This window comes from Thermobia domestica, chromosome 9 (genome assembly GCF_964235325.1).
Source record: "Thermobia domestica chromosome 9, izTheDome1.hap1.1, whole genome shotgun sequence".
Taxonomy (NCBI): domain Eukaryota; kingdom Metazoa; phylum Arthropoda; class Insecta; order Zygentoma; family Lepismatidae; genus Thermobia; species Thermobia domestica.
The window spans coordinates 7,851,366-7,875,145 of NC_137462.1; the positions used below are offsets into that span (position 1 = coordinate 7,851,366).

The following is a 23,780-nucleotide window of genomic DNA, read 5'->3' on the forward strand; positions in this document are numbered from 1 at the left end:
AGACTGTATATCAAGAGCTTCGTTTTAGATGGTTCTGTACATTCTTGAAATTTTACAGTTTTAACTTTCATATACATTGTAGGCAATATTTTTATTCTGAATTACAAAATACAAAAACAGAAGGGAATTACTGTTACATAATGTACTTTTTGTACTACTACTAGTATGTATGTGAGTTCAAACAAATAACACACCGACAAGGCAATAATATATTTACTGAACACAAACACACACCCTCTTTAGTCTTCTCAAAAATAACATTTTGTTCATTACGTATATCATTCCGTCATCAGTGTGAGTGTGTTATAGCCTATAAGTTTCTTATGTCTGACTTCTGGGACTTTCATAAACACTCATACTAGAGTAACAATGAAGAATAATCATTGTATTATTACAATAAAACGCATTACTTTAAAAGACAGAAAAAAAATGCAACCTTTCTATGGAACGATAAAAAATCATCTAATTTTGTTAATGTATCTCCTCTTGGGCATTAACACTGAGAGAGCCATAAACACGAAGTTTGCAACCATTACGTATTTTAGTCTAGTTAATAAGTACATTTTGGTTCAAAAGGTAGATTAATTTTGAAATTTGGTAGGATTGAAAAGCTTGCCAAGTTTGTGACCTTGAGGTACCGCCGTTCGCTGCGCCATCTTGAAAAAAATGGCGGTTCAAAAGTAGCATGAAGCATAAAACTCCATTTCTCCAGAAAGATTTTTTTAAAATTGAACGTTGGAGAGGAGAGGATTCGTAATGCACATTTCCTATAAAGTTATACAGAAATTTTGAAAATGACACTGATTTAGCTCATTTTCGAAAGGGCTCCTGCATTTCCTCATGGCTAATGCGGTTGGCTTTGGTGCGCGTGGTCGCAGGTTCAATCCCCATTGGAGCCCAACGCTTCAAATTCGAAACCGAGTAGCGGTTCGAATCCCACTTTAAGTCGTAGGTCCCGTCTCTATATAGGGCTCAGTAATGAAGAGGAACGCTAAACACCCTAACAAACCAACTAAACGGGCCGATATTTACGGTAAAACGCTAACTCCTAATGGCAATCCTGAAAGTTTCTGAATTTTTAACAAGAGGAATTCAATATATTATTACGGAACTCTCGCTTTAAAAAAAGCTCAACAAACATGAGTGAGTAGTTAGCTTTTGCGCTTCAATCGGAAAATCTGGGATTCAACCCCGCATTCGACCGTTCTGACCAAGTTTTTCTTAATTCCATCTGTAAATGTCGAGATAGTGCATATACTGAGTCCTGGCCGACTTCCTTTCTTGTTTCTAAATCGTTGTTATTACTAATTATCAGCAGTGACGGATTTGAGAAGAGAGTTAGGGTGTCATTCGGACAAGCCTGTTCCCCGAAATTACGGAATTTCTAAAACAAACGAAATATTAGTTATGCTTTTACTGATAAACTTCAAGCCCCCCCCCCTCAAATAAAAATTAGTAATTTTTAGAAAAACTAAAAGTAATAAGAAAAACCCCTCCCAAAATACTTTTCTAAATCCGCCACTGATTACTAGTATAAAATGGTCTTCAAGGTTGTGTCCGGAAGATTATTGCTGAATCATTAGCTATGTTATAGCTACAGTATAACAGAAATGTGGAAGTACGCTTTGACTGACGTATATATGGAAAAACATAAGTTTAAGTTTGTGCTAGAAGCAAGAGTACTAAGCTCTAAGAAATGAAACACGGATGACTAAAAATGAAACGATCTTGAGAAGAGGAGAAAAAAGTGTCGATAACTCAGAAGTTAAAATAAATAGCCTCTAAAATTGCCCTCAAATATTACGTACTTTATATTTACTTCATAAAATATATCTCCATTCATCATGATGGTGAAATCTAGAGCGAAATATGGCATTTAAGTCATGAAATCTGATTTAATTGTGGAATATACAATAAGAAAGCTATTTAGATAGAAAAATTATGAAAATGAAAAGCCAAAATTTCCGTTTTCCCCCCAAAAAACCGGCTTTTTATGTGAAAAAAAAACAAATAAAAAAGTCGGCTTTTTACATCTTTAATCTGAACAAATTGAAATTATTACTTACCTAATGTACTCCACCTCGTTACCATTGATCATATTCAATGTAATGGTCACCGGTGTGAACCACTGCACTACATCTCAGTTTCTACTGCAGCTGTACTCTTATGCCACTCCTTGCCATTGACCATTACACGACGTGATGAAAGGCACCGTTTGAGAAGTATTGTTAAAACTACAGTAATCCATGGGACTAACATAGGACTCACTTAAAGAGGAATATTCTCGAACGAAATAGTGTGGGTTCCAGTTGCAGCAACCATGCGTCGGTAGAAGGCCAGCGATGTTTTGCCCATGTGATTGAAGCCTTGTCCTGGTACGGTTCTACACAGTGAATGTCGTCGCCCGATATTCATGGTATGTCGTCTGTGTAACTGGAGATTGAACATGCTCTTGCAACTAGGGGGCACGAATTTTGACAATTTTTTTTTCGACGTTACAAATCTTGACCTTCTCTGTGTAGCAAAACCCACTAACAACCATATATCCTTTCGAGAAATTTCCTTTGCATTTTATTGACGAACAAAGTTACATCGATGTTTTTATGAACATCTCTGTAAGTGCTGGATCAAACTTTTCAACAGTCAGTTATGTAGATCCATGCTTTGTCCATTGTGAAAACAAATTTCTGGCAATCACTAGCTAGGTGGCGCTCAAACAGTCCTCTATCTTTGCTCCGCGATATGTCGTATTGTTAATGCACAGACATTGGTCTTGCAGACGGTTGATGGGTTGTACGATTCAATGTTAATTGGACTACACGTAACCGTTTGACCACAACACGCTATGATAATATATCTTCACAGGCTGCCACATTACTAATCTTTTGGATGCGATTTTGTTGGTGATGTGGGTTGTACATGTTTAACTGTAACACGTACAGTGTCTCCGTCGTACTACAAAGCCATTGTTCGACACTGCTCTATGATGCGGGAAATGGTAATATTTGCATGGAAAAGAGCTGTGATTTTTCCTTTCCCAAAAGCAGTTTTTTTTCGGTTTCTTTTTTCTTCTTGCAACACCTTTACTCTTCCACTACGTAACAGCTGAAAAGATTGATATATGAATGCGGGCAGTTTTGTTCTGTGAAACGCGGTTCTGTCAGTGTTACTGTCTGCAAGTTGTTCGGATGAAAATTGATCAATCTCTGTATTATACACATTCTTCCGAAAAAAAAAAAAAAAAAAAAGAAAAAGAAAGAAAGTTCCTCAGCTAAACTAAACTTCATTCCACAAAGCTCCGAAGGACTTAAGCCGACGATTTGAAACTTAGTATTGGATGCATGGTTCCATATCACTATATTCGTCTTCGTTGTTACACAGGGTGTCTGTTGGTCACGAAAGTCATGAAAAAGTCACAAAATCAGAAAACGGTCATGAAAGTCAAGAAATTTAGTTTTTGGGTCACGATTATTTTTATCTATACAAATATAAGTATAAACTGGAAAATTTCGTTCTGTAAAACGTCAAAATTCACCACCAAAAATGTGTATGGTCGGCTTTGGACGCTACCAAATCGCAAGCAAAGAACGCTTCTATCACATGTATGAAAATACGGCCTAATTCACACTCAAATTTTCTCTTGAAAATATCGTGAAATTTTATTGTTTGGAAAGAAAAAGTCACGAAATTTCATGTTGGAATTTTAGTAGACATCCTGTTACGCTATTCTTTTACTCGAGTCAGCTTATATATATATTTAGCTCTACAATTACTCTTCCGACATTAGATAAGCGCATCTGCTGAATTCATATGTTTGCTCCTGTGGTCATTGATCTGTGTAGTGGTCTCTTAGGAACTGGAAGCAAAAAGGCTCCGCATTAAAGGTACAGTATTAATTTTGCTATAAAACACTACTTTCAAATCCTACATAAAGTGAAATGAAATATTTCTTTTATATCCAATGGGTTTATGCCCTTTAGGCTAAAGGATATGATTGGTGAATGATTATGAAAGAATTGATAGGATGAGAATGTTGGAGAAAACGAGAAAATCCGGAGGAAAAAAAAAACTACGGACACAATGTTGTCCAGCACAAACTCACGTGACTGGGGATTTGGCTAAGGAGTCTCATTAGCGATGTGCCCCTGAGCTACGAAAAGTGCAGAGTCATTTTCGGATTCATGAGTTATTTGATGCTTAATAATTTATGTTAACGTAATGTTTTAATTACATTGCTATTCCAGCTTTATGTTGATTCCTGACAAAACGTAAGTTTGTGCATTGTAGATACTACACTTCAGACTGCAGTGATCTTCGCTTGCTGATGAAATTGAAGAAAGGAAGGCAAAAATATTGTGTTGAAAATACTTCAAAGTTTTGTTGTGTTGAGCACAGCTCGAAAAATTTTCTTAGAATTTAGAATTTATTAATATGTATATGAGTACAAAACGGTTACTTAACAATCTTTATAGCGATTCAGGGAGAGTCCGAGTTTCTGCTGTTTGTGGTTCTCCCTTTCAGAAATTATTTACATATTATAGGATGGCGGGTAAATACTTAATATATGTAGATAACACAAAGTTACATGAGGTTATAAACACTTAATTAGTTCATAGTAAAATAATAACAATAACAAGACAAGACTTATGACCTAAGTGTCAGAATCTGAAAACCATGCTCACAATAATAGAAATCCAATTTGATAGGTAGGCCTAGATGTTTTAGCTTTAAATGATAGTTACTGGTATAAAAAGTAAAAGCTTATCTTAGTCTACAAGCTATTCCTGAGAGATAGCAGCAATTGAAGACAATGTAGCTGAAGTTTCACAATGTGGCAGTGTGTTGTTTTACGTCCATTTGCATGTCCTGTAGATTGAGCGCTGAAATATGATTATCCAGTTTTCGATATATCAAAATCCTTTAGTAATGGTCCATTCATGTGAAGGTTCAAGGTAAATCGGAAATTTCGAACTTCATAACAACTTTAGTTTATGTTGTTTCTAATTCATCTAAGGTATGACAGGGTGTCTATCGGTCACGAATGTCACGAAAAAGTCACGAAATCAGAAAATTGTCATGAAAGTCACGAAATTTAATTGGGTCACAATTTTTTTAAAAACTGTACAAATGTAAGTACAGATTGGAAAATTTTGTTTTATAATACCTCAAAACTCACCACCAAAAATGTCTATGGTTGGCTTTAAACGCTACCAAATCGCAAGCAAAGTACGTTTCTATCGCATGGATGAAAATTCGGCCTAATTCGCACCCAAATTCGCTCTTGAAAATGTTAGAAAATTTTATGATTTGGTAAAGAAAAGGTCACGAAATTTCATTTTGGAATTTTAGTAGGCACCCTGTATGAAAATCAGAGCTGGCAGATAAAGTTCGGGAACGCCAGACCCCAGACTTGTATTGTCAGTCAACCTGGTGCCCGGGAATTTTCAAGCCCTGCTGCTGAGAGTAACAAATTGACCCAGGGTTGAAATTATAGTTTTTATAATCAGATCGACTGTATCACTGAACAATCTGATTTTTGGATCATCGAAGGATACACAGATATTTTCTTCATTACCATTTAGAAGCAAGCAGTAGTACAGGTACACATACACTGCCAAATATCCAAATATATAATTTACTTTTTTGTTTCTTTCTAAGTGAGGAAGCGTTAATGAAACTTAAAGAAAAAAAGGGCGGTGTGCTGGCCTAATATTTCCTGGGTTTTTAACCGTTTATACAATTTATCTTTTAGTTAGAAAAAAATGCATGAATGGAATAGTCCCAATTAGGTTGTATCCATCTCTATGCCTGAAAAGAATATTCACCATCGATATTCAACGTTTAAGAATAGTCTTAAATATAGGGTGACCAGACGGACTGATTTTCGCAGTACAGTACTGTTTTTCAAAAAGAGCTGTTCTGCGTGTTGCGAAGGTACATAGAAAATCGAGAAATGTCCTTCTTTTTTAAAATGTTCTGAGTTAACTTATTTGCAATATTTTAATGTTTCATTCTTTATTCACATTTTGAATCACAGGCACTCTTTACCTGAATAATGAACCGCTGTGTTTTTTTTAACACTTTTCAAAAAAATAAGGAAGGAGAACAATCAAGAAACCATTGTTTTGCAATACCATTTTTTTTTTCTTCTAAGAAGGGCTCATTGATATATCGGTAAGGTAGAAAAGGTTTCTTTTTCAATTTACGACAGTGATGCTAACCAAGTTAAGTCGATCTAAATTTTCCTTCATTCTCTAAAATAACCACACACTACGAAAATCGATTTAAATGAAAGTCTTTAGCCCATCACGAAGTGTCTCTGTACGCTCATAAAAATAAACCACTTTGTCACTCATCAAAGGATTTGAAATTGTGTTGAATTCCTTCAATATATTTGTTCAGTGCTTTTCTTTCTTTCTTCTTTTTTAAGAAATTATTAACTTAAGGTTAACTTTAAATAAAATAAGGACATACGTATTGCCGATGCAGTAAACTACCATATACTAGCCATTATATGTGTCCTACTATTCTCTTTTCAGAATCCGGTCATCCTACTTAAATAGATTGGAAGGACAGTTGCAAAATAAAATACATATAAACCATCTGACCTACAGCGTTCAAAGCACTATATTACTTATAAGCCAAATAACACATTTCAGGTGGATGCATATAGCCAACGAATCTAGGTATACATTGCCTACCATGTTGGAGTTTCAAAAACCTGAAATAACATGGTTGAACCTAGATTCGTTGGCTATATGCATCCATCTGAAATGTGTTATTTGGCTTATAAGTAAAATAGTGCTTTGAATATATATATATATAACCATCGTGCATACTGGATACGAAAATTACAACAACTTGTTTCAGAGTTTATGATCCCTTTTTCAGTGTATCTTCTGTCTCTGCACCCGTCCATCTTGTTTTAGGAAGTGTGCAGCGGGAAAATATATATTTAAAGAGCGTCCAGAGAAGTCCTGAAATCGTTTTGTTATGATTTTCATTTCCAGGATACAATGTAAAGATACTTTCTTCTAATATTAAATATGCATTCTGTGGCTTCCGTAAGCAAATATGGTAAGTCGTAATTCAAGTTAGGCAGTGTCTCAACACATCCCATATACCGTTTCTGATTGAGTAATTATTTTACTTAAATGTTGTCTAAATGTAGACATTCATTCAATAACACTCGCTTATCTTTCAATAGTAACTCATTATATAAATGAATAAATAAAAACTCGTTTAAAAATTAAGATTTCATTTATATACATACAGTGTGTGAATATATACATATTGTCTTCGTACATGTAAAAAGAGTACAATATAATTGGAATCGTATTATATAACATAATTGAAATAATACATCATTAATTATATAGTATAATTCTGACAGATTTTGAATATAGAGAACGAATCAAGAGTTTGAGACTTATCATACAAAGTAACAAAGTAATTGTGTTTGAAGAACCATCAGTTCAAAGTTTCAGTGTTTAAGAATTCTTGAGATTGCAGTCTTCAAGGTTCAACATAGAAATTAATATTATTTTATTCAGATATAAACGTACTGTAACTAGCCAAGGTATATTCTCGTTCCAGGCAAAGTATATTGTGTAAATGAAGTTGTAATGGATTTTAGGCAACATACAAAATTGTTTGCTTTCTACGTCAAAGAAAACTGTTGTAATTCATCGGTTCTATCTGAAGTTAAAGAGGAAAAGTATATATATATATATATATATAATTTTTTTTTAATGTTTACATACACGTATAACAAGTTTTGTCAGGAAAAATTAACTTGATCGTTTAAAATAGCTTGTTTCAGTTCTCGTAATCTCAAATCTAACATCATGCCTTTGTCGTATATTTTATTATCTAATTTCTAGAGTTTTAAATTACTTAATACATTGTTTTTCAAAGTGGTACAAAGTGCTTATTCAAAAACTGCATATACACAATTTTACTTCTGCAGCGTTAAAATTATATTTACTCCAATAAATTTAAATCTTTATATCTTCCATAAAACATGAAGATTTTATATATATATATATATATATATATATATATATATATATATATATATATATATATGGTGTTTCAAAACATCAACAACTTTTGAGAGGTGATTCCTGACACCAAGATAAGACAAAAAGTATAGACCAACCTGAGTGCACAAATGCTTCCTTTCGGAGTTGTAGGCTGCCGAAAACATGAACTTTAAAGATCCATAGCTCCCAATACTATGGGACCTACCGTAGTCGGGCCAAGACTTCACCTAGGAACTAATATGTGCGCTATCCAAAAATCCATGTTTCAGAATTCTGCGATACTCGAAACAATTTTTATGGAGGGAGTTTGGCTACGGGCATATAATTTGAAGTGCTCACCAACTACCTCTAAAAACTCCCTGTATAAAAATGGTTGCGGAAGTACCGCAGAATTCTGAAACACGGATATTTGGATAGGGCACATATTAGTTCCTAAGTGAATTCTTGATCCGATTACGGAGCTATGGAGCTATGGACTTTTAATTTTTTTTCGGCAGCCTATAACTCCGAAAGGAAGCACTTGTGCATCCAGGTTGGTCTATACTTTTTCTCTTATCTTGGTGTCAGGAATCACCTCTTAAAAGTTATCGGTGTTGTTTTGAAACACCCTGTAGTAGTTGGTTAGTTTGTTTATATTATTTTACGCCTTATTGTTATGGGATATGACTTGGGATCACACCGTTATTCTCAGTCCTATCACATCGTTATTTTTAACTCTATTAACGGTACTGATATGTAGTGTACTCTAAAGGAACCAAAGAATATTTAGTTCTTTCAAAAAAAGAAAAAAAATGCCTGTACATTTTAAATTCTAACAATCTTTTCTATGAAAATAACTATGAACATACTAATGGAGTCTGTACAATTGAGTTCACCCTCACTAAAGTCTTTTCAGAATTCAGAAATCTAGTTAAGCAAACATTTTTGAGCTGAGCAGTAGCTGATATTAACCGAATAACTTAATAATTCGTTCTAACAACGTTTCTTGTGGTTGTGTTTGTACCGTCCTGGTGTTCGCTGGTAGTTCTTGTTCCCGCATGATATAATTTGGAGGTCTCGGCAGTAACCATGGGAAAGGAACACGATTCTGTTGATACCATGAAGTCAAAATTCGATAATCAGGTGATTGTTCTCGAGACTGGACTCCTACGTTATTGTCTTCATTGATGGGAATTGGAAAATCGACAGATCTTGCAGCAGCTTCAGCTGTAGTTGTCTCAAGATAGGTATCTATTGCAGTGTTTGGTGATACGTAATGACTTGTGGTACTTTCTGTAGTAATGGTAGAAGTGCTTTCAGCGGTGGAAAAGCCAAGTGATGTGATGGTAGTAGCTGGATTATTGATCGTAATGAGATCTTCGCTGTCAAAATCTGTCGTAGCTTCTGTGTTTGATTGTTCAGTTGAACTGGGCACTACAGGTTTAGGGATCCATACGGGTACAAATGGTTTTCGTTGAGCAATCAAAATATCGCTCTCCGCCTTCTGCTTCTGGCAACACTGAATCAGTTCGAAAGGACATTCATAGCCTTTTTTATTAATAATCGTTTCATCTATGTCTGAGCACTCATTACGAGGAACACAGTGGCAAATACGTTTTGAATTTTTCGTTGATTCAGGTTTAAACACTTCTTGAATATACGGAACTTCTATTTCGGTATTTTGGATCTGATCTTCATTTCGTGAATTAGGTTTATTTGCATCATCACCATCATCTTCCTTTTCTTTTTCTTCTTCTTCTTCTTCTTCTTCTTCTTCTTCATCATCATCATCATCATCATAATTGTCATCATTATCATAATCTGTTTTTTCTTCAGACACTGGTATAACAACATGTACGACTGGTGTGCTGTCTGTTTCAGTCTCCAAATCGTAAATCTCTGAAGCAACAATGGTAGACGATGTTCTACAACAGGGCACTGTTCCAACAGAGCAGGTGGTCTTTTGAGTGAAGTCAATGTATTTCATTGGACATTTGGAGCGTTGTTCACAGCTGCATTTTTTCGGTTTCTCCTTAGTCGTTAAATCGTCAAAAGAAGACGATGGTTTTCCATCTAAACCAATACTGGCTTTCTTCTTTCGCTTACAACAGAACTTGGTTGAGCAATCAACGCCAAATTTCTGAAAATAAAATAGAAATGAAATTTAATGTTAAAAATACTTTATTTATGTCCTGATTTAAAATTTTAAATTAGTATTATTGTTATCTTAGTTAAAAAAAAAAAAAAAAAACAGCTTTGTTTCCCATTCCTTGCTTACGCAAAACCACAGTACTTAACATCAGTTAATTGCTAAATATCTTAAATGAAATGCCATCTTCAGCAAATCTTACATAACATATTTGGTAATTTACGCTTTATTCTTCAAGGTTTATTATACGCATAGAATCAGAATATGCAGTTGCAGTGTAAGTAATGTTTCTGTAAAATAGTATGTATGAGGTGTGTTCAAAATATATTGAATCCTTTTATTTTCGTGTAAATAAATAATGTACGGGCTTTGTCCCTCTGCGAACATGTGTAAGAAAATTCATGTGCTTGTGTAGGATTTTGCTTGCTTGGAGAAAACATTAGACGTGAACAGTCAGCCTTTGGGTGCGAGCGTGTAGTGAGCGCTGGTTGGATTTTCAATTTGTGTCAAATGTCAAAACGATTTGAGCAGCGTGTGTGCACAGATTTTTTTTTTTCCCAAAAGCTTGCCAATTATGAAATGCAGATGATTCGCAAGGTCCAACAGGCGTTTGGGAACGATGCCATGAGCATCTCACGATAATGACCCCGCTTGCGCTTCGCATCTAATTCAGGGTCATACACAGAATTTCCGTGATTTGTCAGACTCCTTACTTCTCTGACATGATGCCATGTTACTTGGCTCATTCAAAAGTTAAAAAGTCCCGATTTGATTCTAGAGTGACATTATACGGAATACGATGACCAAAGGTGAGTTCTACAAGTGTTTTCAGCAATGACAAGATCGCGGATGAATGTGTGCTTTCCCAGGAGGACTACTTTGAAGGAGATTAGAATTACTGTAAATTATCTCAAGAAATTAATTTTTAGCGATCAAAGATTCGATTTTTTGAGGACACCTCGTTGTTGCAGTCCACTAAGAGTCTTTAGAGCACCCTCTTTGCTGTATACTTAGTAAAGATATCATTAGGACGGGAGACTCTCTGAGAGCCCATATGGTTGGGATTGCACTTTAAACCTCACGCCTCATATAGCTACAATGTTGACAAGAGACATTGAACTCTTAAGAGCCTGACATACTAGGGGAACGAACTCAACTACATTTGATTACGTATCACGTTGTTTTGGAATCCTATGAACTGTTTTTTTTTTTTTTTTTTTAATATATGTTAAAAGTATTTTGTTTATTACAAACTAAATAAAATTATTATTTTAAAAAGCAGTTAACAGGATTCCAAAACAACGTGATACGTAATCAAATGTAGTTGAGTTCATTCCTCGAGTCGCTGCCTTTACTTAGATTTTGGGGTAAATGTTATTCTGGCAACATTGTAATTTCTATGGATGGCAACACTGAAAATTCTTCATGGTTATATTTTCTGTTGTGGAATAACATTATCTATGATTGTGGTAAGTTGCATTTCATTATCTCCTTTTCCTTATGAAAAACAAGCAAAAGAAAAATGGTAACTTTTGTGTTATTGTTAGTATGTCAGGCTCTTAACCAATTAATGACGCACTTTCAAGCGGATGGTACGTACATGGTCAATGCATCGACTGTTAATGCTTTGTAGACCAAAATGTATTACTTCTTGATAAGCTCATTACGCAATTGTCTCATTATGCTAGGGTTGCCATTTTTCAAAAATTAAAATCCGGAACGCTATTAAATTAGAATCTTTGAAATGCTTGAAATGAAAAGAAGTCTTATATACTAATTTACTTTTTTCCATTAGATAGGAGTTGTTCAATTATTACATAATCACATTTTTAGTCATTTTAGTAGATCTTCTTCCTAGTTAAGAGTCTTCATCCTGCCGAAATTGAAATACCGCTAATTTTACAGTAATTATGTGATATCTTCAAATAGATAAAAGATAATCGAAATGTGGAACAAGAGAGCAATATTATTTTACATAAGAAACCGTTATCACGACTCACTTATCTGCAAATGTAAGCAGATTATTTATCCTTTCCCCCTAGTAAGAATTTGTTTTTAATTTATCAAGATCTGTTACTTTTCGTGGCTTTCAGAGTCTGTTTTAGCTCATTCAAGGTATGAAGGAAAAATAAAGTGCCATATATATATATATATAATATATTAAATTACGTTTTCCCCCATCTCGTAAGCTTCTATTTAAAAAAAAAACTCCATTTTCCCATTGTTGTTTGTTCAGTTTTATTAATCAAAACAATGTATTTTTCTTCTTGAATGGTCAGCGGAAAATTACTGATAATATTGGTCAGGGATTATTTAAAGTATTTCAGAAGCAAGATGCAGATTGAAACAAAGTACTAAAGATAACAATAAGGTTCAGCAGTAAAACATTTTGTTCATGGCTCAATGAAACGAATGCTTCATTCAATGTCAAAGTAGTTAAATTGTGAGCTTAATTAAATCCATGTTTTATGTATTCAAGTTTTTTTTCTTTCTTCAACTTTTGAATTGCCATACTCTGAAGTTGGATAATAATTATATACCTAATCCTGTGGAATAAAAGCAAACTATGATTTCCCTTCCTTCCTTCCTTCGCTGAAATCCGGGACATTTAAGCGTCCCGAGAAATATCGGGATGCCGGGACGTAGATCTCAGCTCCGTAAAGATCCCTGGTTTTCCGGGACGAATGGCAACGTTACCTTATGCTAGGGACAATACCTGAAATTTTGTGACATTCGGGAATGGAATTCGATGACAAGTATTCTAGCCTTTTAACTGCATACAGAAACAAGCACATTTTCAATATTCATTGTTACAGTATACGAAATACTGAAATTTCTGGCGTTTTCGATAGTCCAAAGCATTTAAAAACAGAAAGGAAATAAATTTCGAAGATAGAAACATCCATCCCGTCTATTAACCCAGACATGTATGTTCGTTGGTGTGAACAAATGTTTTGTTTCAGTATCAGGTAAGCTTCAAGAGGAAGATACACACTTGAAGTGTCCATGTGATGAGAGTTAAATTATTTTGGGATTTATATACAGAAATCCGAAGTATAGTTTTCCCAGAATCTTTTATCGATATGAGGCTTTGTCATCCAAATTTCCATTCCCTACTTACTTTCCATTCCCCGGATACTATTTGTTGAGGTTTCTCAAATGACAGTGTACGAAGATTGTACAAAAAATATTAGTGCTACAAATATAATCAAATAAAACATACTCCAGAAGCAACATGTAAACAGAATTTGCAAGACATGACTTGTTAACACTATCTTTTCTTGATGTTTTCAAGCGGTTTTAGCAACTGTACAAACTATATATTGTGACTAATATTAGTATGGGGTTAATTCATTAATTCGTACCGTTCATTTTTAGTTTTATTTTATTTTTATTTTGCTAGATGTCAGTGGTAATGGTATTGCTGTGGAATATATTAAATTGTGGTTATGTTATCAGTAACGTATAGCACTATTTGTGGTTTTGCTGGAGTTTTTTCAGGATCTGAAGTGTAGTGTCTAATTGAAAAGAAGGACCATTTTCGACATACTCTCCTCTGCAAGTTCAACAAAGGTGTCGGAGAGGCATCCAGATAAATCTGTGCAGTACATGGAGGAGACGGTATTGCTGAAAGGTCCATCCGAAAATGGTTTGACAGGTTCCGAAATAGGAATTTTGACCGAAGGATGCACCACGTTCTGCTCGCCCATCCCACTTTGATGAGGATCATTTGAGCGATGCAACGTACGGAGAAGGTTCAAAAACTTTGGTTAGTGCGTGCCTCGTTCACTCAGTGCAGACATTGCCGTACAGTTGCTTAAATAGGTGGATGTCCCTTATTGGCGTATTCCTCAGATGTGACTTTTACGAGTGCCATGTTTTCCGGTCCCTATCGAATGAATTCCGTGGCACAGCCTTCGAAAACGATTAGCAACTTCAAAATTTCTAACTTCTATAGATTGATGACTTCATGTATTTCTGACATTGATGACTTTTATGCATCCAAGACACGGATTTTTGCCTTTTTTTTTTTTTTTTTTTTTCGTAAAACCATCCAACATCTACCTGAACGTTTGCAACAGATTGTGAACAATGCGGGGGAATATATCAGTGATCCATTATCTAATTAGTTCAACCCTCAAACACTAAATGTATCCATTGGTTTCAAACGGCATTGCATTTCACTTAATACTTTCTGTTTTCCTGTGCTAGTCTGTGTAAGACCTTAGCTATTCTCTGGCAGTACGCAACGGGAGAAAGTGCAGCCACTTTTAAGAGCTTTGGTCTTTATTTACAAAAGTATTAAGTAGTATTTGGTGATTAAAAAAATGTGACAGATTTGTTATTGATTTGGTTAGTGTATTACTTCCTTCCCTCTTATGCTGTTATTGACCATCTGTGTCCAGATTATTTTTTTAATATATATTTTTTCGTAACTCTTTCGACTTCCAAGCTAATGACATTATGAGATGAATCAGGGCATTTTCCTCTCTTTTCTGATGATACATGAGCGAAAGAGCTGACAGCACAGTTTTCATGTTTTGTGGACGTGTTTTGACTAATTTCTTATATATATATATATATATATATATATATATATATATATATATATATATATATATATATATATATATATATATATATATATATATATATATCAACCAAATATAAAGTTATATTTTTTCAAATAGCACTACGTCAGATTATTATAGTTTTTAATGACCATGTCAAACGTAAACTTAAAATACCATATTTATTATTCAGTGTTACAAACCAAGGATGTTATAGTATCACAAACGTCCAAAGTTCGGAAACCTCTAACTCACAGCACAACGGAGATGCACAGGATAATGCACATCGAAAGTATTTTAGTGTTGGATACCATGGTCATGGTATGACTTGTTTCGAATGAATAGGAACGAAGTTACTAGAGCTTGAAAATTTTAATTTTCTTTGAAATGATTTATTTCAAAAAAAAAAAAAAAAAAAAAAAAAAAAAAAAGCTTAGATAAGTATCATATTTAGTTACTTGTATGGTTTGTAATGGATATATAAATTATTTTGCCGTTTACAGCACTTCGATATTTCTAACCGTTTCGGAGATACGATAAACATTGATAAAATTCACAACACTGCTGAAAATGGGTATTTGTGGAAAATATTTAAAATGATTGTTGTTTCTCTTCTCTTCTATAGCAATAGCTTTTAGTAGCTGTAATTACAAGAAGTTCTCGCAACTAGACGATTTAAACAGTGTTGCAAACTGCAGCAATGTTTATCATATTTCCGGAAGGGTTTGAGATATATTGAAATATCTAAGTATTGGAACCTAATTTATGATCCACATTACTTTCATCGAACTACGCTCGTTCCTATTCAACCTGCGACACTGAAGCTTAGAAAGCTATTACTTAATGCTACATTTTGATTGTTTAATTTCTCATATTACTCTATAAGTTTGTAGACTTACCTTCAGCAGTGTAAGAGGTAAAGGAAATTCACACGGAGATTCCATGTTTAAGCAGCCACATGTATTGAAGTCCACACTGTTCTGCAGCCACTGGATCTGACTGCCCAAAGACATTCTACAAAACGAAAGATACTCAAGTAAATAAAGTGCTACATAATTTTTATATAAGTGGAATATAAAAAAAGTAAATTGAATCTTAACATTAAAAAACGTTAGTTTATGATATTTACAAAACAAAGAATTGTAACTGAAATTCTGCCATATTCAATAGGAAATCAATATTTGGAGCTTATGTTCGCATATAGGGACTTAGGAGTTGCATTTAGCAGCCAAATGTCATTTAATTGAACACATTTTATTGATCACACAAGATGCCTTCAAGCAATTAGGACTTATAATCAGAAGCACTAAAATGTTTACAATCGTAAATGTCATTGGAACTCTTTTAAAAGTCTAGTACTGCCAAAACTGGAATATGCGTGTGTGATCTGGGCAGCTAAATGCAAAACTCAAGAAAACCAGAAAGAAACAATACAAAAAAGATTTCTAACATACTTATATTATAAGAAAACAGGACAGTCTGCTCTTGTAAATAGAATATCTTACTCTAATTTATTAAGTGAATCTAATTATATTAAACTTTCTGATAGATGTATAATTGCAGAAGAGATATGTCTACACAAAATAGTAAACGGCATATTTGATAATAGGGAATGTTTACAATACATTAAATGTAATATCAGAGACCGAACGTTAAAAACATGAAATTTGCTGTGGTATAAAACATCCAAAACAAATACATACAATAATTCACTGTTGGTCAGAATGGATAAGCTGTATAACAATATAGCACAAAGCGTAGAACATTTTGATCTTAATCAGCAAGCTTTTATATATTTAAAGCCGGACTTGGTGGCGGACACTTTTAAGCCTGCAATTTGGAGCCTCCAATATCTTTGAATGGAATGTTTGTTCCAAACTTTCTTAGAAATGTACACGAAATTGCAATGTTTATTATTATTTGATATGTCTCATGTAATATTTTGCTTTTTATTTTATTTTGTTGTTGTTGTTGTAAATCGTAATTCTGGCTTAAGGCCTTCCAAAACTATCCGTAAATCACCTTAGGTTGTGTTTTAAAGAAAAGCATTTAAACCCATTGCCAGTTGTAATGTAGCTTTTTTTAAAGCATAATGTGTTTGGTATTGTAAATTATCACAGAGAAAGTAATTTATTAATTTATTTATAATATTTCACAGTAAGAGACAAAACCATGTTGAAGTGAAATAATTTTCTTTATGTATATGAGCAGCTTGGGCGAATATAATGATATGTCAATTTTCCAACTTTTAAGTAAATGGAGAAAGATGATTACCATTCCCATATGGAGTTCAATGCAATGACACATATCGAACAAGCTTTCTCTGGCATCTGCAGGTACACTGATGTCCAAAATTATTGTTGCATGTCTATAAATATATTGTTGTAAGAATATAATTTGATAACGAATTCGCCCGGTATTTGTTACAATGTCAGTATGTGTATAAGCGGCAAAGACATGTATGTGGCAAATTTCATGTCAAAAGAGCAGTAAATAAGAATAATAAAACTTCCTTGTGCATTTAGCAACATTTTGTTTTACTCATTCTAATTTTCGTATTTATAATTCTTTTCCTATGAAATTTACCACAAATAAACATTTTCAGATTATACACATAGTATCAATATTAAAAGTACCCTGCAAAATCATGATCAAATTATATTCTTACAAGAAGACAGTTGTAGATATGCGACAATCATTTTGGACATGAGTGTACATTTCCGAAATCAAACTATACGTACCTAGTGGCCGCGGTGGCTCAGTGGTAGAGTTCACCTCTGGTGTTTGGGGTCCCGGGTTCAAACCCTGCTCCCGCTAAGTGAACTTTGTGGTGGATAAACACCGTTTTCTCGGAGTTCTCCCGTTTCCTCCCACTTTCTTTACTCCACCATTTCATTCATCTCCCATCATCACCGTCTCCTTTAGCCTAACCGGCATAATCGTGGGACGTAAAACTCAAAAATTTCATTTCATTTATACGTACCTACATACTCTTCTGTGGTTGGATCACAATCCATTCCATCTAGTTTACCTCTGGTGCTTGGGGTCCCGGATTCGATCCCAGCCCCCACCAAGTGAACTTTGTGGTGGACAAACACCGTGCTCGTGGGTTTTCTCGCGGTTCTCCCGTTTCCTCCCACTTTCTTCATTCCACCATTTCACTCATCTCTCATTATCACCATCTCCTTTAGTCTAACTGGCATGACCGTGGGACTTAAAACTCAAAGATTTCATTTAATTTTCCATTCCATCTAATAACTCATTTTCACCGTAAGTGGCGCTTATGTTCGCTCAAGCTGCTCATATATGTTACTGTGATAGTCGGGAATGTAATTACCGATAATTACTGTTTTGAACTGGTGAATGTTGGGAATTGAATTGCTCACCGGTAAGTACCAATAATCTCAATTCTCTGTTGTTGATTACCAGTAATAGTTAAGCCATACCTATGTTTGTTGGAAATAAAGGAGCATAGAATATTAAAGGATCGTTTTATAATGTATTTTCATGATAGAAGTTAAAGAACTTCTCTTGTATAAAAATAGAGTAAAGAAAACAGTTGTTGCATATCCCTTAATAGATGAACTCGAGAATATGTTGCGAGAGTTGTTCAAATAAATTATTATAATTATTGACATAGTCCCAATAATATGCAATACACATATCTTATTGGTTTGGAACTGTATGGTTATCTTGTGAGAAAAATATGTTGTGACTGTAGCCGCTCGTATACCGCAGCCTTAATTGCTTCGAAAATGCTTGCATACCATAGTCTTTTTGAGCGGTCCCCAAACATGAAAGGTCACTGAGTGTGAGACTTAGAGAATAAAAGAATTGTGTGAAACACTGAAATTTGATAATTTGGATTCTGGACACCGTTAAATGGGTAATATGAGGTCGGGCGTTGTTACGAAGTAACAAAATGCATGAAATTAAAAGTTCTTGGCGTTTTAGTTCTACTGCAGGGAAAAGGTGACATTAAGAGATGATCTGCAAACGAAACTATAGTTATTGTTGTTCCCTTCCCCATGTAATGTTCTGAAATTACACATTTTCATCCCAGAAAATAGTGTTCTAAAAGTACACATTTCCATGCCCTAAATCGTGAAATAAATTTCTCAGTCGAATCAGGCTTTTTCCCACAGTGTTGAAAGCAGCAAAAATGATTCCGTTGTTCAAATAACTCAGTTGTTGCAATATTAAGAATTATCGCCCTTTCCCTGTTTTCTCAGTTCCACAAAAAAAAAAAAAAAAAAAAAAAAAAAAAAAAAGTCAAATAAACTAACGAAATACTTACATGCCAATTATTTAATATCACTATCACATTTATTTTAAATAGGTAAACCTACCGATTCTGCATTTTTCATTTTCCTAGTATATTCATACACACGATAAGTATTAATAACAAACAATGAGCCATTGAATTCTTTGTTGATTTTACTAAGGCATTTGACACTATATATCGTGACTGTTAGTTAAAAAAAAAATGTTCTTATGGTATAAGAAGAACTGCTAATAAGTAGATTGAAACTTACTTGAAAAATAGGTACCACGTTGTTCAAATTAAGAAAGAGGTTAATCGAAAAAATGAACGTTTTATTTGATATAAAGGTAAAATCGTAACTAGTGTGCCAGAAGAATCAGTGCTTAATCCACTATTTTTTCTTACATATATGAATGATTTAACACATGTTATGTTGTCTAATAAACGTATTTTATATACTGATGACAAGCAATACTATTATTTCAGGAAAATCACGAGAAGACATTGAAAACAACCTAAACACTGCATTGACTCAATTAATTAATTGGTTAAATATCAGTAAATTAGGTCTAGACAACGATAAATACTTTTAAAATGTTTATTCTTATATTCAAAATAAACATGTTCCTCACATAATAATAAACAACAAAAATTCGTAATTTCTAGTTCAACTAAATTTCTTGCCGCAAACATTAGTTCCAAATTAAATTGGATTAAGCATATTTCTCAACTTAACAAGAAAATAATTAGTATTTGTTAAATACAAGTCTTACTTTTAGTCTATTATGCAAACATTATGATTTTCTGGGGTCACGTTAGTGAATATATGAATACTTTTCGGCTTCAAGAAAAGCCTCTAAAGCTTATGTTTGGACTGTTGCCAAAGACTTATTGTAAGCCTCTCTTTCTAAGATTAAAAAAACATGTTACCTCTTCCATGTATGTATATATAAAAATATCTTCTTTACTTTAAGTAATAAACAATTACTTGTAGAAAACAGTAACGTCCATAAGAATAATGCTTGGTACATTAATAATTTGCATGTTATTCTGCAAAATTACAATCTTTTTTGTTTTAGAGAGCCGTCTATATTCACACACCGTACGAGAGTTTGTAATAAGTTATGTGAGTTTCTAAAACAAAAATAAAACATTCTGCTTTAAAATACAGCTTTTTAATTTTTTAGTGAAAAAGAATCTATAAAATGAAGACTGTATTTCAGTAGGAGGCAGAATGATTAGGTGTATACAGCTTGCAGATGATACGGCGCTTGCTGCAGAATCTGAAGGGAATATCAATGAGATGTTAGAAAACCACTCATTCTAGCTTTGAAACTTCTTGTATAAATTAAAAGACAAATTCTAACCAAAGCATACATTAACTAATAAATAATAGCGTTACAGTTTCGGCAAACTTATTGAGAAAAGGAGGAGTAAGAACGTACAGAAGAGGAAGCAGAAGAATGTTAGATGCGTTGCGTACGAGGAAAAAGGAAAGTGATGAAGGGGTTGTATATAGAATTAAATGCAAAGAATGTGATATGAGTTATATAGGAGAAACAGGAAAGAGGTTACAAGAAAGTATTAAACAGCACAGGGACGACGTCCGATTGAAGAGAGATAGTAACGCTATATATAAACATGTAAGGGAGACAGGACATGAAATAGACTGGGAAGGCGTAGAGGGGATGGAAAAGGAGAAAAGAAGCATTATAAGAAAATGGAAAGAGGCAGAATGGATAAGAAAGGAAGGAAGCGAGAAACTTATGAATTGGAATAGCGGACTAAATACATGATGTATGGAGAAAGATATTGGATAAAACAGAGAAGAAAGAAGAGGTAAAAACAGGTGTATTGAACAACGGACAGACAATTAAAAGTTTGTTTTTCAAAAGTGAAAGTTATTCATACACAGGTATGCCAATTAGAAGTTTAGCTCTTAAGTGAAAGTTGATCATTAAAAGTTGCATATGTATTAATTAAAAGTTGTTAAAGGAAAGGACGAATATGATTGATTCATGGAATGACCTCCTCTCATTTTAAGAAGTATATAAGCTGTAATCTTAGAAATTGTGTTTCATAAGGTATCTGATGAAGGCAAAGTTAATTTGCCGAAACTGTAACGCTATTATTTATTAGTTAATATATGCTTTGGTCAGAATTTGTCTTTTAATTTATGTTAGAAAACTTGAGGAAAGGTTGTGAAGAATATGGGATGAAAATAAATGTTAGAAAGACAAAAGCCACGGTGATTGAAACGAAGCGGTCGGTGTCAAATATAGAAGTAGAAGGGGAGAAAGTAGAACAGGAGGCTAGTTTTGGATGCCTGGAAAGTATTATTAGTGATTATATGAAGTGTGAACGTGAAACAAAAGCAAGAATAAGAATGAGGAAAGAAGCCTTTAGGAGAAAGAAAATACTGTTTTGTGGAATCTTGGATAAGGAGTTTAGAAAAATAATCATAAAATGCTTCGTGTGGAATCTTGAACTGTAAGGTCAGAAATATGGACATTAGACAAAAATAATGAAAAACGATTGGACTCTTTGGAAATGTGGGTGTGGAGAAGAATGAAAGAATTAAGTGGGTCGAACGGAAAACGAAAAAAGAACATTTTTAGAAATTATTAAGAAGAGAAAGAGAAACTGGTTGGGAGATTGGCTAAGAAGGAACTGTATAATGTGGGACGTGCTAGAGAGTATGGTGGTAGGAAAGAGATGGAGGGGGCGAAGAAGACTACAATTGATGGACGATATCAAAACAGAAAAATCGTACGTGAAGGCGAAGAGGTTAGCGGAAGATCTTCCAGTTGCGGCAAGTGACCTGCCAATAATGGCAGAATACAGAATACCTATGATGATGATGATGATTTATCCAAAACAGGGTTATAAATAAATAAATATTAAGGAAATAAAATCTGATCTGTATCAGAGAGAGTATAAAATAAGACAAACAACTTGTCTTAAATTGTAACTATTATTGAAATAGAAACGCATTGTTTATTTTGCCCTAGCATTACATAAATAATAAATTAAAGAAATGATATTAAAATTATTCTCAACTTCTTAATTTTAGACTTAATTTGATGTACTTAGAAAGTAGTTACCCAAGGCTAGGTAAGACATGATTATGGAATACGAACAGTTGCTATTATTAATTTTGTCTTTATAGTATTTTTATTTAGTTATATCTATCTTCATTTGGGAAGTAAAATCTTTATAAACCTAACTATGCAAGGACTGTGTAACTTACCCTTTGAATTTTCCCTGTGCCATGCTGGAAAGAATCCCATCTATGGTTGATCCATATTTAGCTACCGAACTATAGTTGGTCGCCGTCTGGTACTCAGCAAATGCAGGAAGTGCCATCAAGAGGGGCACAAGGCATAATATGGAAGCTGCATACTTCATCTAGAAATGGAGAACACTGGTTATTTCTATTGTGACCAAATTTTATTTGTTTGAGAGCCGTAAAGAACAAATAACATGGTAATGAACAATAGCAAATAACATCGAATGAAGAATGAAACATAATCTTATTTAACATAAGTACACAATAGTGCACAGAATCCAGGTGTTGCCATCTGGTGACTAGAAGCCCCAACTGCAAACATGCTAAGCTTCATGGAATTCTGTTCATTCGTATGAAGTAAAATCTTTAACATCCATGATTAAGTCTTGTAGGCCAAAGAGGCGAAGTAAATGATTTTGAAATGTGGGAAGAACGGAATCCCGAGATAATCCATGAATACGATGATGTCCACCATAAATTCATTATCCGGAATCGAACCTGAGGACTGTTGGCGGCACGAGAAACTGTCCATACTGACTTAGACCGTTCAAGCTTATGAAGCTTATGGTTTCATGCGTAGTTGCCATTTAAGTAATGTGAGTACAAGACGCCAAAATCCAGGGCCGTAAATAAAGACCCCGCATTCCGGGGGGCCCAAGCCATCGCGGTATCCCCAAATCATGAAGTAAGACGTAGAGATGGGGCCCCACTGCACATTGTATGCGGGATGACCCCCAAGCTCTTAGATACGTCATTGCGAAAATCACTTGCAGTTCGGTCAAATCTTAATTAGACTCGGATAAATCAGAAGCTTTGAAACTTTATAATTTTCTGCGAAAATTCAGAGAAGCAGATTTTCTGCTTTTGAATTACATTTAGCAAATTTATTTGCACTTCCGTTCATAATTATAATTGTTCGTATATAGAAATGCGCACGAGACAAGATTTGTGGCTGTCTCGACTCGAAAAATGTATATTTCTCTATTGGAAGAGCCGTGTCTCGACTCGAATTTTGTCAAGAAAATCCTGTCTCGACTCGTCTCGTGCGCATCCCTATTCGTATACTAGTGGAGTGCGCTCTTGATTTGCAATTGAAAGGTATTGGGTTCGAATTCCATGACCGACCATATTGATTGAGATATTTCCAGGATTGTCCTATGTTATACTAAGAAATGTAGAGATAACATTTTTAAATGTAGACTCTGGAAGACTTTCCTTTACTTACCGGTACTTTCCAATTGTTTGCCAATCAATTTCAGTAAATTAGTATCCTAGGGTTATCTAAATAGCCTTAATAGTGATAAGAAGATACTGCCAAGGTGAATTGTTGGCAGGCGCGAAACCAGGCCATGAATATGTTAGGGGGGGGGGACAAGTCATTAAAAATTCTCTTACAAATATCTAAATTGTGTTTTTTGTGTTAATAATTGCATTTTGTATCAAGGTCTGGAGGGGCCAGGTCCCCCTAGCCACCCTCTGGTTG

At 34.3% G+C, this 23,780-nt stretch overlaps 1 protein-coding gene across 1 annotated transcript in view; it reads right to left on the minus strand.

Moving 5' to 3' along the window:
- Nucleotides 1-8,939: 8,939 nt before the first annotated feature.
- The window catches only part of LOC145694380 (uncharacterized), a 37,186-nt gene continuing 22,345 nt past the window's right edge, over nt 8,940-23,780 (minus strand). Inside the window, exons 2-4 of the mRNA XM_081770550.1 lie at nt 22,259-22,416; nt 15,644-15,758; nt 8,940-10,164 (exon numbers count right to left, since the gene is read on the minus strand). Of these exons, the coding sequence (XP_081626676.1) occupies nt 8,992-10,164; nt 15,644-15,758; nt 22,259-22,416 (1,446 nt within the window). The 3' untranslated portion in view covers nt 8,940-8,991. The remainder of the gene's footprint in view (nt 10,165-15,643; nt 15,759-22,258; nt 22,417-23,780) is intronic.